Source organism: Delphinapterus leucas, chromosome 6, assembly GCF_059928025.1.
Source record: "Delphinapterus leucas isolate spDelLeu-1000000601 "Yukka" chromosome 6, BTC_Dleu_Yukka2, whole genome shotgun sequence".
Classification (NCBI taxonomy): domain Eukaryota; kingdom Metazoa; phylum Chordata; class Mammalia; order Artiodactyla; family Monodontidae; genus Delphinapterus; species Delphinapterus leucas.
The window spans coordinates 43,170,114-43,188,824 of NC_143134.1; the positions used below are offsets into that span (position 1 = coordinate 43,170,114).

General features: G+C 42.3%; 1 protein-coding gene across 1 annotated transcript in view; it reads left to right on the forward strand.

The window, feature by feature from the left end:
• The window catches only part of FRMD3 (FERM domain containing 3), a 312,589-nt gene that overhangs the window by 188,188 nt on the left and 105,690 nt on the right, over nucleotides 1-18,711 (forward strand). Inside the window, exons 4-5 of the mRNA XM_022558882.2 lie at nucleotides 13,323-13,401; nucleotides 18,513-18,610. Of these exons, the coding sequence (XP_022414590.1) occupies nucleotides 13,323-13,401; nucleotides 18,513-18,610 (177 nt within the window). The remainder of the gene's footprint in view (nucleotides 1-13,322; nucleotides 13,402-18,512; nucleotides 18,611-18,711) is intronic.

Sequence of the window (18,711 nt, forward strand, 5' to 3'; positions counted from 1 at the left end):
TTGACCATCTATATGTCTTCACTGGAAAAATGTCTGTTCAGATCTTCTGCCCACTTTTAAGTGGATTGTTTGGTTTTGTGCTATTGAGTTGTATGAGTTCGTTATATATTTTGGGTATTAACCCCCAAGATATATGATTTTCAAATATTTTCTCTCATTAAGTAGGTTGCCTTTTATTTTGTTGATGGTTTACTTTGCTGTGCAGAATCTTTTTAGTTTGATATAGTCCCATTTGTTTGTTTTTGCTTTTGTTGCTTTTACTTTTGGTGTCAGATTCAAAAATTATTACCAAGACTTATATCAAAGAGCTTACATCCTATGCTTTCCTCTAGGAGTTTTATGGTTCTATATTCAAGTCTTTAATCAATTTTGAGTTGATTTTTGTGTGAGGTGTAAAATAGTGGTCCAGTATCATTGTTTTGCATGTGGCAAGAGAATTCCCAACAACATTTGTTGAAGAGACTAACACCATTTATTGAAGAGACTGTCCTTTCCCCATTGTATATTTTCGGGTCCTTTGTCATAAATTAATTGACCATATATGGGTGGATTTATTTCTGGGCTGTCTCTTCTGTTCCATTGATCTGTGTGTCTGTGTTTATGCCAATACCATATTGTTTTAATTATTATAGCTTTGTAATAGAGTTTTAAATCAGGGAGCATGATGCCTCCAGCTTTGTTCTTCTTTCTCAAGATTTTTTTGGCTATTTGGGGTCTGTTGTGGCACGATACAAATTTTAGGATTAAACATTTTCTGTGAAAAACACCATTGGAATTTTGATAGGGATTTTATTGAACCTGTAGATTGCTTTGGGTAATAAGGACATTTTAATAATATTAATTTTTCCAATCCATGAGCACGGAATATCTTTCCATTTATTTGTATCACCTTCAGTTTCTTTCCTTAATGTCATGTAGTTTACAGCATACAAGTCTTTCACCTCCTTGGTTAAAGTTATTCCTAGGGGGCCTTCCCTGGTGGCGCAGTGGTTGAGAGTTTGCCGGCCGATGTAGGGGACACGGGTTCGTGCCCCGGTCCGGGAAGATCCCACATGCCACGGAGCGGCTGGGCCTGTGAGCCATGGCCGCTGAGCCTGCACGTCCGGAGCCTGTGCTCCGCAACGGCAGAGGCCACAATAGTGAGGCCCGCGTACAGCAAAAAAAAAAAAAAAAAAAATTTATTCCTAGGTATTTTACTCTTTTTGATGCAATTGTAAATGGGATTGTTTTCTTAATATCTATTTCTTTTTTTTTTTTTTTTTTAAGGGAACGCTACTTATTTATTTATTTTTTGGCTGTGTTGGGTCTTCGTTTCTGTGCAAGAGCTTTCTCTAGTTGCGGCAAGTGGGGGCCACTCTTCATCGCGGTGCGCGGGCCTCTCACTGTCGCGGCCTCTCTTGTTGCGGAGCGCAAGCTCCAGACGTGCAGGCTCAGTAGTTGTGGCTCATGGGCCTAGTTGCTCCGCGGCCTGTGGGATCTTCCCAGACCAGGGCTCGAACCTGTGTCCCCTGCATTGGCAGGCAGATTCTCAACCACTGTGCCACCAGGGAAGCCCTTAATATCTATTTCTGATAGTTTGTTATTAGTGTATAGAAACACAGCAGCTTTTCACTGTTGAGTATGTTAGCTGTGGCTTGTCATAAATGGCTTTATTATGTTGAAGTACGTTCTCTCTATACCCACTTTTTTGAGAGTTTTTATTATAAATGGTTGGTGAATTTTGTCAGATCCTTTTTGTGCAGCTATTGAGATGATCATATTATTTTTATCTTTTATTTTGTAAATGTGGTGTGTCACATCAGAAGTACTTTTTATAATTATGGAGTAGAACACGGTTTCCTAAGGAAAACATCAAACCCAGAAGTAACAAAGCAAAATGCTAACAAATTTGTACAAAATTTAAATGTTCGTACTAGAATATCTGGTTTGTTCACTGAGCAGAGTAGATTCTCAGTAAATATTTGTTGGATGAACGAGTATAAAAATGAATTATAAACAAATTAAAATATAAGCAAAATAATGGGAAGAACATTTGTCAAATATATAAAAAGTAGTAATATGCAAAATATATAAAGTATGATGCTACAAACCCAAAGATAAACAACTCAATAGAAAAATGTAAAAAAAACACGTAGAAGGAATAAAAATAAATGGCCAATAAACTCATAAACAGATGCTCAACATCATTAGTACCAAGAAAAATGCAAATTAAAACAAGATATTTTTGTTTATTATTCTGAGAAAATTCTAAATATTGATAATATCCAGTTGCTGTAGATGAGGGTAACACTTCTGGTGGGAATGTATAAAACTGGTAACGCCATTTGGGAGGGAAATTTGGCCGTATCTTTCAAGATTAAAAATGCCTATCTCTTTTGATCGAATGTCACTTCTGTGAATCTATTGAAAGCAAAATTGATTCTGTAACAGGTATATGCGCAAGGATGTCCACTGCAGTATTGCTTATAACACTGAGAATTGGAGCAATAAAAAGCCTAGAAACTTTGGTAAGGCTAAATAAATTATGTGGAGTACAGGTAGTCATTTAAAGGAATGAAACAGACATATATTATTGACATCAAAATATTTTTTAGATATATAGTAGAGTTTAAAAAGCAAGTAAAATTGCACATATAAAATGATCCATTTATATGAAAATAAAAAGGTTATTTTATATGAATATGTAAGTGCACGGAAGAAGGACTAAAAAGATATATACTGACTGTGGTTACCACTGGGGAAGAGAATGAGGTAGAGAGAAGTGAGGTCCTCATATTTTATTACATGTAGTTATATTTTACTCAGATCTCTTACAGTGAGAATATATTCATGTATCACTTGGGAATAAAAAAGAGACAATAAGAGGAAGCTTTATGCAAAAGTCAGGAAAGGAATAAAGATGGAGAGGAAGAAAAGGAATCAAAGTGCATTAAGCATGTACAATAGAAATAGAGACCTAGATGAAAGAAAGCCCATTTAGTCTTCTGAAGAGGCTCTCTGCTTAATCCTGGCTGGTGCCTAATTAGCCCACCAGAGTAGTTAAGATCTTATTCTTACTCTGTTTATCAGGTACTAGGCTGCTGCCAAGCCCTGTGAAGGGACAGGGGTTCTTGGAAATGGCTTCTGCATGCAAATCAAGGTGGGGAAGACCCCCATCCTCTGTGTAACACATGGATTTGATTCAGCCCTAAGAGCAATCTTGAGTCAAGTTGCTGGCTGTTGTCTTTTGTGCTCCCTCCCCTAAGTTACAGTGGTCTTTCATGGAAGCCTGAGACGGCATGTAATTTGTGTCTCTGGTAATGTGTATGAAACTTCATGTTTATGTAGCATTCCTTAGCTTTTCCATAGTCCTGGGGGCTAACCTAATGAATAGGTCCCTAGCTGCTGAATGATTTTGTCAATAGGGAGCATATATTCCTCTGTAGCATAGGCAGAGAATACCAGGAACATAGACTTTGCTCTGGTGTCAGGAACAGGAGAACAGCCACAGGTCCATACCCATTCATGAGGACAGTTGATGCCTGACTCCCAATTCTGTCCTTCCAGTTATTCCCTGTGCTGAGTATTATTAGTTCCGAAGGCTGCCGTAACAAACTACCATACACTGGCTGGCTTAAAACAATAGAAATTTATTCTCCCACAGTTCTGGAGGCTTAGAAGTCGAAATCAAGATGTCAACAGGGCCATGCTCCCTCTGAAGGCTCTTCTAGCTCTTGCTGGTTGCTGGGCAGTCTTGGCATTCCTTCCTCAGCTTGTAGCTGCATCACCCCAGTGTCTGCCTCCACCTTCACATTGCCTTCTCCCTGTGTTTCTCTGTGTGTGTCCAAGTTTCCCTCTCCTTTCTCTTCTAAAGGTATCAGTCATTGGATTTAGGGCTCACCCTAATGCAGTATGACCTCATCTTAATTAATTACATCTTCAAAGACCCTGTTTCCAAATAGTGTCACATTCGGAGATTTCAGGTGGATATGAAATGTGGGGGGACACTACCCAGCTCACTGCACGGAGCACCCCAATTTAGATTTCCCACACCTTTCAGCATTCTTATTTACTCTTTGGGTGACCTTCATGCTTTTGTTTTGTGGCTCATTTTTCCTCCTTTGTGTATGTGTTCTTTTTTTTTTTTTTTTTTTGCAGTACACGGGCCTCTCACTGTTGTGGCCTCTCCCGTTGCGGAGCACAGGCTCTGGACGCACAGGCTCAGCGGCCATGGCTCACGGGTCCCGCTGCTCCACGGCATGTGAGATCTTCCCAGACCGGGGCACGAACCTGTGTCCCCTGCATCGGCAGGCGGACTCTCAACCACTGCACCACCAGGGAAGCCCTGGGTATGGGTTCTTCTTTGCTGAACTTGACCATATGCTTCTGACATTAAAGCTTCATACATTTTACTTCTCCAAACACCCATAGTCTCAGTAACCCCAGCTCTAGACCTATTGGGGCAGCCTGTCCCGTTGCCCTCATGCTCATCTAATCAGTTCCCCAGTATTTAGTTTGGAAGATTTCTTTACTTGGTCCATGGCTTACTACAAGGCTAGGCATGTGATCAGTTCATAATAAATGCTTGTTGACTAGAAGCAAAATACTTCTTTTAGGGAGCAGGCAGAAGAATTTAAACTGCTATGTTCTTTAAAACAAAGCAAAACACACACATCTGAACAAAACACATTGCATAATCAAGTACATGACACTAAGTTCCCAGTCGCTGTGGAATAGTCTTGGCTGGTTTTGCTCTTTCCAGTTTTCTTTCCAGCTTTGGGAGCAGGTTTCTTTTATTCTAGTCACAGCTCAGTACGGTTGGCCAACTTTCTCTTTTTCTCCCAGGTTCAACTATTTCATCCAAAATTTCCATTTTTGATCCTTCTTTCAAAAAGTCCGTGCAGGGCTTCCCTGGTGGCGCAGTGGTTGAGAGTCCGCCTGCCGATGCAGGGGACACGGGTTCATGCCCCGGTCCAGGAAGATCCCACATGCCGCGGCGGCTGGGCCCGTGAGCCATGGCCGCTGAGCCTGTGCGTCCGGAGCCTGTGCTCCGCAACGGGAGAGGCCACAACAGTGAGAGGCCCGCGTACCGCAAAAAAAAAAAAAAAAAAAAAAAAAAAAAGTCCGTGCAGTTTGGGCCTATAAATAATTTCCACATTGTGCTCTTTATTTTCCAACATGGATAGAAATAATGATAACAAAAGTAATGACAAAAACCCTTTATTTTGTAATGTGCAATTCTAAATGATGTGTACATTTAATAAGCCACAGATTTCTAATTTTTAACCTTATCCTTATGATGTGGTTGGTGGTGACATTGATTTCATTTTGATTGGGTACAATGGTGGGCTTCGGGGAGGACCCAGCACTCCTTGTGGGGAGGAGGGAATGTGGCAGGAGTGGTGGAAAAAGCAGGGGAAAAGGAGCGTCCTCCAGCAGAAGCCCTTATGTCACCGGGGAGATACTTTCAGGGCTTCCTTCTTCCTTCAGGAGTGCCCATGTTGTTTCATAACGGACCACGTGATTCAAAACTACAAGTGTGCTGGCAGCATAAAAGTCTGAACGATAACCATGTTGGGCCAAGAGATTCCATGCTTGGTATGTCAGTACTAGAGGTGGTTCAAATGCGGGTCAACCAGGTTAGGAAAGCTCTATTCATATCTGTTTCCCTTTGTTTGGAAATACTTTATAATGCCTCATTTCTAGATGCAGTTTTGTAGTAAAAAATCTCAGTACCAAGTTACATAAGTAATTGCATTTGGCTGTTATAATTATTATTATTATTATTGCTAGTTGATTTATGCCAACCAGCATAACTCCTGAGGGGCCAGTTAGTTACACAACATCTGCAGCAAGCAGGCACCTGGATCTCTTGCCTTAAGTTATTTCATGTACTTTTGCTAACTTTTTTTTGGCTGAAACTCTCAGGTCACTGCACCCTAGTCCCAGGCAGCAAAGCTCTTCTTTAGAAGCAGGACTGCCAAATATCTCTTCATATGTGCACCTATTTCATGTGTATTCCATCCCCACTCCTTCCTGAAAAATGACAGTCCCCCTCTCGCCCTTTGAACCAAGATATAGGACTTAGGTCAAGTTGAAGGGCTCTACCTCATCCATGTCGGTTTCTTCTTCAACCTCTAGAGTAGTAATAACTCCTGTGGGTTTAGCGTGAAGGTCTCAGGCAGCCTGCTGAGTGCTCAACGTTATTAACTCGTGCCGTTCTCATAGTGGTCTCTGTAACAGGGCCCCTGGGTCAGACCCAACCTGCTGTCTGGTTTTGTATGGCCACAGGCTGGGAATAGGTTCCATATTTTTAAATGGTTGGAAGAAAAAAAGAAAAGATATTTTGTGCCATATGAGGAGTACATGAAATTCAGATTTCTGTGTTTTATTGGAACACATCATGCCATTTGTTTACATCTTGTCTGAGGTTGCTTTCACGCTACAATAACTGAAGGGAGTAGTTGAGATAGCGACCTTGAGGCCTGCAAAGTGAAAAATATTTACTGTCTTACCCCTTATAGAGAAATTTTGCAGATCCCTACTTTAGGTGGCTGGTTGCATTATTATCCCCATCTTACAGATGAAGAAATGTAAGCTGAGAGTTTTCAGTTTGGCTGTAGCCATTTGTCCAAATGGTGAACTTGAGATTAAACATGTTGGATATCAAAGTCCCTGTTGGAGCGTCTCTTGAGCAGCACAGGCAGTCAGAGAATTCCAAGAACAAGTATTTGTGAGGGAGCTTCTCAGCACTCCAGTATCCTCTAACAGAGTTCTTAGAGTGTGACTTCCTTCTGTGCACGTGTGTGTGTATGTGGGCATGCCTGTGTGTATGATTAAAGCATAAGAGAGAGCTATAACAGGAGGAGGATGAATTAAATAAATTTTTTTAAAAATCCCTGCTTTAGAAGTAGAGGAGATGCGGTACCAATAGCATCTTGGAGGCTGCTGCTTGTCATTTCAGTAAAAGAGGGATGGAGATGATCCCTGCTGTTGATGACGATAGTAACAGTTGTTGCTGAATGATAATAATCACTTCCAACTAGAAGAGAGCAGTCGTTAAGAGAGCGGTTCTCTTTGGCTGGCTCATCTGATCATATCCCAAGAGTTATAGTTCGGTAAACGAGTGAGTGAGTAATGCTTTGCCCTTTCGGTGCTGTCGTTTTGCACATGCGCAGAAAGAGTGTGTGCTCCTGGGCTGTTTCATCACTGAGCGCCGCTCATCAGGATCCCTGTGAGTGCTGCTGCCCAACGGAGAGGTGGGGTGTGGTCCTCAGCTCTCACTCTAAAAGCCCTGGAAGGAGCTGGGAGGGACAGTGTTCATTTGGTTGGGAATAAAAAGGTGTCAGTTGTTCTGAACAGGCCAGGAACCCCTGACGCCTACTTGGAGTCCTTTGGAATGTAAGCCTTTTATTTGTGGGATGTTAGGGGTCCTTTCTGCAACCAGACCCTTTGAAATATTTCTCCAGAGTCTGAAAGAGTCTGACAGTTGGTCACATTTTTTTTTTTTTTTTCTTTGCGCAATAGAGTCCCAGAGGAGGGAGTCGTAAGAGAGACATATTCCAGGTGTGGGTATTGCCCTAACATCTGCCTGCCAGAGCCACGGGCTCTATGTCTTAACTACTGTTTGAAGGAGTTTGTGAAGGTTTTTCATAGCTGTCAACCAGAATGTGTATAAGAAAGATCGTGAGTTTATGTGTATATTCCCAAAGTTATGTTTTTTGTTTTTCTATTGTTCTTTACGGTGATTGGAGAAAGACCCACTGCATTTTAAGGAAAGCTGCTAAGGGCTGTTTCACTAGCAAAAACAAACACACAAAAAAATGAGATTTGTTTTTACAAACGTTTGAGGATGGTTGTCGGTTAAAAATAGAAAGTCATTTTTTTTCATTTTCACCAGGGAGCCTGCTCACCTAATCCTTTCTTATCCCCATCCCCATTTCTGGGCAAGGTTTCAAAGTGGAGATGAGGAAGTCTGTCTCTGCTTTATAAACGGCTATTCCTCGCCCCGTGTTCTCAATGTTAACAAACCACCCAAATGATAATACCCTGAGATCTGCTGATGCAGGGTATTAAGCTGCCCAGTGGTGACACTTGGCCTCCCCAGCCCTCGTCTGGCAGGTAGCAGAGGGCTGTGGGAGAGGAGCCCTGCCGTTTTCAGTGCAAGTACATGCTCCTGGCATTTTAAAGTGGAGTTTTGCATTTTTTCCCTTCTCTGCTCCTCAGCCGTGTTCTCGTTGTTAGCACTTACACGGCTGAGCAATGCCTTTTTAGCTGTTGACTTAAGTACAATTCAGTCTTCTCCATCTCTTCCCTCCCATTTCCAACCTCCCCTTTCCTTCTCTTCCTCTAGTAGGAGTGTTTACCTAAATGTGAGCTTTAGTTTGTTGGGATACTGTGCCGTGTGCATGTACCAAGAGCCCACTGGATCTGTCCGAACACCTCTGGGGAGGTCGACGAGAACCCCGGTGCTGTTCCCTCTTCCAAAGCAGGAAACAGAGAAGTTAAGTGTCTTGCTCAAGGTCACTGTCTGAAGTCCCTTTTGAAGTTTGGGCACTCATACCCTGGGGGATTTGGGGTTCCCACCTCCCCATGTGCTCCTATCACTGATGCCAAAGCCTTAGTACTACAGGAGAAATGAACTGTGGTGTTGCCCCCCATGGGGTGACCATGCTGCCCAATCTAGTAAAGCCACATAGTGGCTCTTCATGATGACACTGTCGGGGAAGGGCCCTGAGCAGAGTGTGGGCTTTATTGCCTGCATGTTACCTCCATGCCAGGTGTTTCCTGCTCTGCAGATAGCTCCTTCATCAGACATTTCCAACTCTGATTCTGCGCCAAATATTTGGCACAGGTAAGAGGCATCCTTTGCTTCCTTCCTCTTTCCCTGTAGCTTAAGAATAAAAAGCATGGAAGCTGGAATGGTAGAGACATTGAGCTGCTAGGAGAAGGGGTAGGCTCATCTCCAAAAGGGGATTTCGACCTTAGACTCATACCAGGGAGCACATGCCGGCTATCACCTGGAGCCTGGGAAAGCTCCTTTTCCAGAATTTACACGGCTGGTGTTTTGACCCCAAACCACTGCCAACACACATGGGGGGGTTGTTTAATGATTAAAATTTTTAAATAGTTGTATTTCTCCCCTTGTTTATTTTTCTAGAAGGTAGTAAAGAGAATTTCACTTACATTTGTGTCTTTGGTTGCGTGAAGATGAGAAAAAGGGAATGGGTGGGGATGGTCTTCTCTCATCCCTTAAATCCTTTATTCTCCTCCATAGCATTTATGACCTTCAGTATCCTATATATTTTGCTTATTTATTTTGATTTTATACCTGTTTACCCCACTAGAATGTGTCCTCCCTGAAGACAGAATTGCTTGTATTTATATCTAAACCTGGGCCTGATACCTAGTAGGTACTCAAAATTTTTGTTGATTGAATTAATTAATCCTTCCACTAGACGTAGCTATTCGAACCAACTCCAGAGTCCCTGAATTTGTTCCAGATGTTGAAGGGCAGAGGCTGAATTGTAGGACCTGAGATTTTCCAAATATAAATCCTAGAAAGTGCTATAGTGATTCAGACAGTAGACCTAGACTAGTATTTTGATGGGAAGAATGTTACGGCAATGCCTGGCTGTTCGCCTTGACATCTGCCTCAGAGGTTGGGCATCATCATTCATTCATTCAGCCAGACAGGCAGAGAGTCAATCTTTTATCAATAATTAGCTCTGGGAATAGAAAGCTGAACAAGATATATAGGCCCATTCCCTCATAAATCTTGTCATCTATAACTAGATCAACATTTTGGGGGGAAATTATTTATCTTTTCAGCCTCTTCCAACCCTGTAAAGAAGCATTCCTTAGTGTCAGTGATGCTGGATCAATATGAGACAACAGTAGGGGTATATATGATGGTGGAAGAAAATGGGTAGAAAATTTCAGACTTGAAAAGTGCTGCCTCCTGATTTTTCTGCTACCTGCTCGCATCCCTTCTCTGATAAGGGGTCTGTTGGTGAGCATATCATTAGTACCTTGTATTAGTTTCTTCCATGATCACATCCTAGCAAATGGCAAGATGCTTAGTGACTTTTTTCTGTATGGCTTAGCGATAGCATATATGAAAAGAATTCTAGCTGTTGGTCTTTTGTAGATTCAGAGTGAGTCAACATTGAGATGAGGCTGCTGAGGGTGAGCAACAGTTATGTCCAAAGCGAGGCCAGTGATGGTCCCCTCACCCGAGCAGCTCTGGCAATCCCTGGAGCCCTGTGCTTGAGGAAACACAGAGGAGGGAAGAATACACCCAGGGTGAGGGCACTCAAAACTGTTTCATATGAGGAACAGTTAAAGGAACTGGGGATGTTTATTTTAGAGAAGACTCAGAAAAACCGTAAGCTCTGTCTTCAAATGGTGGAAGGGCTTTCCATGTGGGAGAAGTATTAGATCATTCTGGAGCCTCAGGTCTTGGAACAAGGATGGCTGGGTGATAGGACTTCCTACCGTCAGGGTATTCAAAGGTGGCCGCCTGGGGAGCCACCTCTGAGCCTCACTGCTTGATCCCTTAGGAGGAATGCAAGTCCTAATTTGTATCCTATCCGATGAGCCCAGATTCCTATGGAGCCAGCCTAGGGCATGGCAAGCAGATATGCTGACCAGGTAGAAGAGAAAATGACAGCTCTCATTTGGGTCTGCTTCTGTGATCCTCCTTTCCTCTGTTTGCCTTCGGTCAGCTGATTTTATTCCCCAAAATTCAAATATTCAGAGTCTCTATTAAAATATATATATTTAATAATATATGAAATAGTTAATGATACATGGAATACAAATACATGCATTTAATGATATATATAATTTACATTATTATTATATATAATATATATATTATATACATGATAGAATTGCATGTATTGTAATGTGGGAACAACCTGAATGATGATTAAAAAAGAATAGTTGAGTAAATTCTAATGTATTATATGAACCATTATGCAGTTATTATGGACAATGAGTTAGGTCTGTATCTACTGCCCTAGATGGATGGGCAGACTAGAGAGTTAAATGAGAAAAGCAAGCGAAACATATTCAATACATAGTATGATCTTGTTTTGTGAGGATAAATTATATTTTAAATATTACATATGTAATCATGTTGGCATATAGTTTGTGTGAGGATGGCAAAAGTGGGGAAGCATAGAGATGAAGTGGTTGTTAACAGTAGTTGGAGAGTTTGGGGTGGGGTGGGGACCTGAGGGACAGAAGGGGCAGGAATAGAGACAAAGTGAAGGAAAGTGAGAGGGGACGACTCATCCATCTGTCTGTCTACCAATATCCATCTATCTACCTATCTGTCATCTATCTATCATCTGTCTATCTAGCTTCATTGTTTGTGCTTAAACAAGTCTTACTTTTGAGGACTTTAATAAAAGAAAGAAGAAAGAGAAAGAAAGAAAGAAAGAAAGAGAAGAAAAAGTCTTTCACTTTTATGCTGTTTTCTTTTTTTTTTTACTCTGTTGCTCTTATAAAAACTGTCTCAACGTTTCTATTAAGTACACTCCAGAGGTTTTATAATAAAAAAAAAACTATTTTCATTCTTTTGAGATGATGATTTAAACAGTTGAAAGAAATCTGGTGAATGTATAAAGATAAAATATTTTGAATCAAAATTGAGTTTCTAGATATCGTGAAAGATGAATGACTTAAGAATCATTTGTATTTTTCTTCATTGTTTCTTTGCTGTATAAGAGGTGTCCATTTTCTCCTAGTGCTCCAGAAAAATGTTCCCTTTCTTAAATCTAGGGAACACAGGGTCAGGTTAGGAGCACCCAACTCAGTTAAGAAATTTGCTAGTTTCTGGTGGGGAAGTGGAGCATTGAGTGGAGGGTTCTGACGTGTGTGTGGGGGGGTGGGGGTGGGTTTTTCTTTTTTGTTTTGTTTTGTTTTTGCGGTACGTGGGCCTCCCACTGCTGTGGCCTCTCCTGTTGCGGAGCACAGGCTCCGGACGTGCAGGCTCAGCGGCCATGGCCCACGGGTCCAGCCGCTCCGCGGCATGTGGGATCTTCCCGGACCGGGTCACGAACCCCTGTCCCCTGCATCGGCAGGTGGACTCTCAACCAATGCGCCACCAGAGAAGCCCCTGTATGGGTATTTTTAATCAGTTTTTCTCTGCTGAAATATCCAGTAAGATGCTGCTATGTTTTTCTGGGATTTGGTTACTTTCTTTCAAACTATTTTAGATAATTGTTTTCCATATTAAATTATCCTCATTATACATTCATTTTTGATGCCAATAGTTCTTTCTACATAAAGGATTTGTCTACATCCAGAATAGCCCCAGATGTTGTAGAGTTGGCTGGTGATTTAACCCCTGCTGATTATGAAAGAAGATTTGAGACAGAATAGGGTGCTGTTTCATATTCACATTTGGATGTAGTCTCAGAGCTGATCCCAAGCAGCCATACTGATACAGAGACAAATAATGAGTGGGTATGTCAGATCCATAGAAATAATAATACTAAGCATCGTATTTCTTTGATTTTAAGATGCTCGTTTTATATACTAACTGAAATCTGAATGCATCTTACTGCACTTGTGTGCATTTATTAGGTTAATATTGCAAGTCAACGGTGGTCTTATAATTAAAAGAAATCCTATAGAATCCCCTTGGCTGGCTATTGAGTTCTGGAAGTTTTAATGCAATTAGAACATTCCAGAATCAATGAACCTCAACCGGAATTTCAGCCTGCATAATGCTATCCTGATTTAGACAAAGCAGGAAGTTATAAAAGTGTTTCTTTTCATGCAAGCAACTGCCTCATTGATAGATAACACTAAAATGATCCTAAAATTATACGAAGTAGGATCTGTGCATGGTGACTCCATTTTTAAAATCCTGATTTTAGGTCAACGGCACCATCACTTTGGGAAAACTAGTCACGTGCAGTGACATTTTTCCACCTCACAGGCTAAAAAAATATTTCACTAGGCCAAAAACCTGAGTGGTACTTACAAACAATTTATCTATCAGAAGAGAGTGGGAAGAATGGAAGAGAAAATGTTATTTGAATCTGTGACCTGGAGAGAAGGAAAGAGCCATGAAAGGGGAAGCTGTGCTGACTGACTAGATTGCCTGTATCCTGAGTTTGCTTTAGGTGTCTTGTCAAGCATTTCCATTGAGTTTTGTTGTCACTGTTGCTTCGTTTTCTTGGGCATACTATCTGTTCTTTCAGAAAATCCCCCTGCCCCTCTCCCCCCAGGCTAGGCTGGAAGGCTTCATGGCTGACTCTCCTGTGTGTGTTTGAGTCCATGGTCTTTTGCTGCTTTTCTCATGCTTTTTCTTTATGACGTTTCAGCTCATCCACCATACACCATGTGCTTTAGAGTGAAATTCTACCCACACGAACCCTTGAAGATTAAAGAAGAGCTCACCAGGTATTTTTTTGTTTGTTTGTATGTTTAACGTGCCCCTTGAAACAGCCAGGGCCTCTGAGTTTTACTCTTGTCTAGAGCGGAGTGTCTCCACCAAGCAGGCGCTCAGCTCAGCATTTGGCTTGGAATGTTTCTCTTACATTTAATTGTCTTGGGACTTTTCAAACCGTTGTCATTGGGAGTGTAATTGACTGCACAAAAAAGCAGTGGGTTTAAGGAGGAGGTGCTCTCTGAAAACACCTGACAGTGGGATGCTAAAAATAAATAGAAGATGACTGCATTTAGGATATGGGCAAATTCATAGCTAGTGCAGCCCCTGGGACCTGTCTTTTGGATCTAAGCTTTTCTGAAGGGAAAAGATCCCTTGACAGAATGGTGAACTGTTTTGTCATCCCACATTCCGCTTGCTAAATGACCGACCGCGGAGCCGGCTTCCCTCTCCTTGTAGACTCTTCTCAGCCCACCTCTCTGCATTTTCTGGTTCTCGGGCCAGGGCCACATGCAAATAGTCCACCTTCTGGGGGTTTGGCTTCCGTGAACAGCCTTGGCCAATGCCACTGAGCAGGGTCCCGAGAGGGCCAACTCGGTGGATGGAGAAGAGCCCATGTGTGCTTAGCTCTTAATGAGCCTCTGATCTGGCGACCGAAAAAAGTCATTGTGTCTAGTCACCTCTCAGAATAATCTGCGTGGGTCCGAATGCAGCAGAGAAGCAAAGGCAGTTGACTCTGGTCATCATGTGCAGAGTCACATGCTGGGTTCTAGGGTATTGTGCTCTCTCATTATCCACGAGGGTCTGGTAAAGCTCCACCATAGTGACACAAGGTGATGTTGGAAGGGAGCCATTCTCTGTTAGTAATTTGTGCACAGCGGTTGGTGGAGGGTTGTGCTTGGGGGCGGGGCAGGGTATGCGTGGGAAAGGAGATGATGGACATTGTAAGTAGTGGTTGGTGTTTTGCAATCTGGCCTGCTTTTTTTTTTTTTAAATTAAGGTAAAATTCACGTAACATACATTTTTTTCACCGTTTCAAAGTGTACAATTCTGGAGCATTAAGTACATTCACAATGTAAGGCAACCATCACCATTATCTAGTTCCAGAACATTTCTTATCACCCCAAAAAGAAAGCCTGTACACATTAGCAGTCACTACCCACTCTCCCATCCCCCAGACCCTGGAAACCACTCATCTACTTTCTATCTCTATGGATTTACCCATTTTGGACATTTCATATAAATGGAATCAAATGGTATGTGGCTTCGGCCTGCTTTTGGCTTGAAAAATTTATTCATTTATTTGTTAAGTACTTCCTCAGTTCCTGCTGTCTGCAAGGGCTATATGAGCCACCTAAATAAATAAATAAATAAAGATATTTGTCCTACCCTCTGGGTGCTAACACTGTAATTAGGAAGATCAAATCAGATACTAATGCCAGGCATTATTTCATCAGGGGCCAATATAGCTTACTTTTGTCACTTGTTTTCTTTAAGACCTTGACCAGAGGATAAAAATTGAATATGTGTCACAATATAAATTAAGGATGGGTCTTTTGTTGGTGATGTTGAGAAAAGTCCCATTTGAAAATAAAAGGGTACAAAGTTTTAGTGAAATCTCTCTCAATTAAATTTGCTAGCACTTGCCTGCATTTGTCTGAATAACTAAGGTATGAATTGTGCGACATTGCAAACATTTTTATGTCCACAAAGGAAATTAAGACAATATAGGTAGAAATGGGTTTTTCTGAGTCAACACAGTCCTTAGAATTCAAAAGGGATCTACAAACTGTGGAATGACTCAGGTACTTATGATTTAAACCCTATCTTGAAAGAATTTAGTTTTTATTGTTTGATGTTATTTTATCCTAAGATTAATCTAAAATTTAAGAATTTAATAAATGAGAAGCTAAGATCACATTCATGACCAGGCTAAGGGGTAAAGAAACATCGAGAAAAAAGCGGTTTTAAAAGAGCAAAACAACAAAAATACTCACCAAAAAGGATATTTTTTAAATCCTTCTTTTATCTCTCCATGTACACAGTCACCTTAGAATCCTTTAGATTTCTGAGGCATTTGTAAATGCTATATACAATTGAATGTAATAAAAGCATGTTGGTTTTAAATTTTTTAGTAAGAACCACCTTTAAATTCATGTTAGATAGAGAAGCATATCACTAATGGGGGCGTAATAATGTATGCCCCAGATCCTCCTGTGTTTTTGTTGCTTAATTCTTTCATGCAGGGAGGGGTGAGACTGAAGGAAAATGCATTATTATTATTATTTTGGTGGCTATTATATTAAAAAATGAGTATCTGAACCTGAAGCCATTTGCAAGGCTCAGTGGATTATGTGGAATCCGTAATAATCCATGATTATCTCTAGAGTTCACTAATGTGAGCAAGGACCCAAACTCAGCTGTTGTGAAAGCGGATTTTCTTTTCTCAGGAAGCTTTTGTCAAACTCAATTTCTGAGTTATGGGATCAGAACCCAAACGTCTCATTCATCAGTAAATATTTATTTGAAACTATTTTCCACTACTAAGCTCACCAAAACGTGGAAAGGAATGCTTTTTGTTCAATGCATACATGCAGCACGTAGAAAAGAAACTTGATGGCATTTAGCCAGGTAGTTTACATTCTTTAGGAAAGGAAAGATTTCATCATCTCAAGTATTTGTGTGACCTTGGTATTGTGAATGATCTAGGGCCGTGGTCCTCAAAGTCACATCCCTGGATTAGCAGCAACAGCATCACTTGGGAACTTGGCCCCTGCCCCAGACCTGGGATGGGGCCCTGCAATCTGTATTTTCACAAGCCCTCCAGGTAATTTTAAAGCATGTCAAATTTTAAGAACCATTACTCTAAGGCAATTGGATTTTCAAAAGTATTAGTTTCTTTAGGCAGATATTAGAGTGTACAATTCAGTGGGTTTAGTATGTTCTTAAAGTTGTGCCACCATCACCGTGATCTCCTTCCAGAACATTTTTATCACTGCAGTAGGAAACCTAGTATTCAAGCAGTCTTTCCCCATTCCCCACTCCCCCCAGCCCCTGGCAGCTACTAAGCTATGTTTTTGTCTCTGTAGGTCTGTCTATTCTGAAATTTTATACAAATGGAATCATATAATATGTGGCCTTTTATATCTGACTTTTCACTTAGCTTAATCTTTTCAAGGTTCTTCCATGTTGTAGCATGCATCAGTAGGTACTTCATTCCTTTTATGGCTGAGTAATATTCCATTGTATGGATATACCACTTTCTTTTATCCTTTCATCAGTTGATGGGCATTTGGTTTAGCTATTATGAAGAAAGCTGCTATGAGCATTCATATACACATTTTTGTGAGGACCTAGATTCTGATTTAATTGGGTCTAGGGTAGGGTCCATGTTGGTATTGTTTAAAAGCTCCCCCAGGTGATTCTAACATGTAGTCCCTCTGAGAACCTCTGGTTTAGAACCTTATTACTCAAGTGTGGTCCATGGGCCTGCAGCTCAGCTTTACTGGGGAGCTTATTAGAAATATGGACTCTTGGGCCCCACCCAGACCTACTGAACCAGAATCCACATTCTAACAGCATCTCTGGGTAATTCACGAGCTCACTAAAGTGTGAGAGGCACCAGTTTAGGGATATACTCTGGGTCCTTGATGGCCAGTGTAATACTGTTCCCTTGACAAAATGTACACTAACTCCAGAGAAGAAATTTATTAGGTACTACCTTTATGTCCTGCACACAATTCCATACAAAGTTGGGGACAGAGAGTGTCATTTGAACCTCCATCGTGTGCCCAGTGCCTAGCACTGTCATAGCATAAAGCGGGTGTGAGATAAAGATTGATCAAGTGGAAGCACCAGGGAGCCACTGAACCCTTCAGTGCATCTGTGTGTCCGGGGGATGGCGAGCTCCAGCGCTTGGGGAGGCGGGGTAGTGGGGGCTGCTGCCAGCACCTGAGTGATCTGAGTGCCTCAGTTACGCTCTCTGAGCGGGGTTGTGCATGAGGCTGCTCACAGGCTGAGTAAAGATCAGATTATTTGAGCCCTGGAGGTAGTGACTGGGACCGATTGGGTGGTACTCCCCACCTGGCCTCAAGAACCTGGAAAGAGGAAAGAAAGGTTGGTCTCTACGACTTAAACTCCAAAATAAACAGAAAGAATCTTCACACACCTATAAAGTCAGTCAGAAACAATAGACCCCAGGCCTGAGCCTTCAATGAAAGAATCAATCCGGCAAAGACATAGGAGGAGATCTGAAGAGGGCGTGATCAGCGTAGAGGAACAGAGGGGACAGTGACAAGATGAGCCTGAGCCAGGGGTGGTGAACTGACACCGCCCCCCGCCCTACACCGCCCCCACCCACCCCGCCATCCCCAGCTGAATCAGGCCCATGCATATTTTTCGTTTGGCACTCCAGTGTTTTCAAAAATAGAGTTTGCTGCAACATTTAAAATTCAAAGGATTTCACTACTAAACCTGTCGCCGTGACGCTGGAGCTGCACAGCGGCTGACCCCTTCGTGGGAGCCAGCGCCCTCTGTTCTGCTTCCCGACCCCCTCACCCCAGCCTGTTTCATTCAATAACGGGTTTGTCTGGCCCTGAGGCCATCTGTTTGCCATCCCTGGAGAAGCGGAGAGGACACTAAACAGATGACCGTTCGTGCTGTGAATAAGTTGGCTTTCTGGCCTCGTAACCAAGCCTTTTTGAGATTGATTAACATGAGTCTGTCTGTGCCCCGGACTAGTCTCTGTAGACTGAGTCCGATTCCTGAGTCCTCATTCCACAGAGAGCTCAGGCAGCCTGTAGCTGAGGTGCTGGTGGTGGTAACAGTGGCTGTGATTGTCCTTGTGTGGGACTTTCTGCCAGGGACGGTGGCTGCTGGGCCCTGTGGCTCTCCTCCGTCCTTCCTGTATCTCTTTGGAAAGGGCCAGCCACACAGCTCTGGAAGCTGCCGCAGACACTTCAGGTTTTCTGAACTCTGGGGGCTCCTCCCAGTTTTCCTATGCTTGCCCTCTGAGGGGCTTGGGTAGGGCTCTGGTGACCCAGGTGCATGAAGCATGAGCAATCCTTCCACTTCTTCCAGGCCTCGGCCAAAACTTAGGGCGACTCTTTCTCCTTTTGCATTGCAGGTATCTTTTGTACCTGCAAATTAAAAGAGATATTTTCCACGGTCGACTGCTCTGCTCCTTTTCAGATGCTGCCTACCTGGGTGCCTGTATCGTCCAAGGTAAGTGTGGCCACGGCTGCCCATCCCCACCATTGTACTGGACAGTAGAGCTTCGGCTGTTCAGAGACTCCCTCCTCCCCAGCCTGTGCCCATCCAGCCCG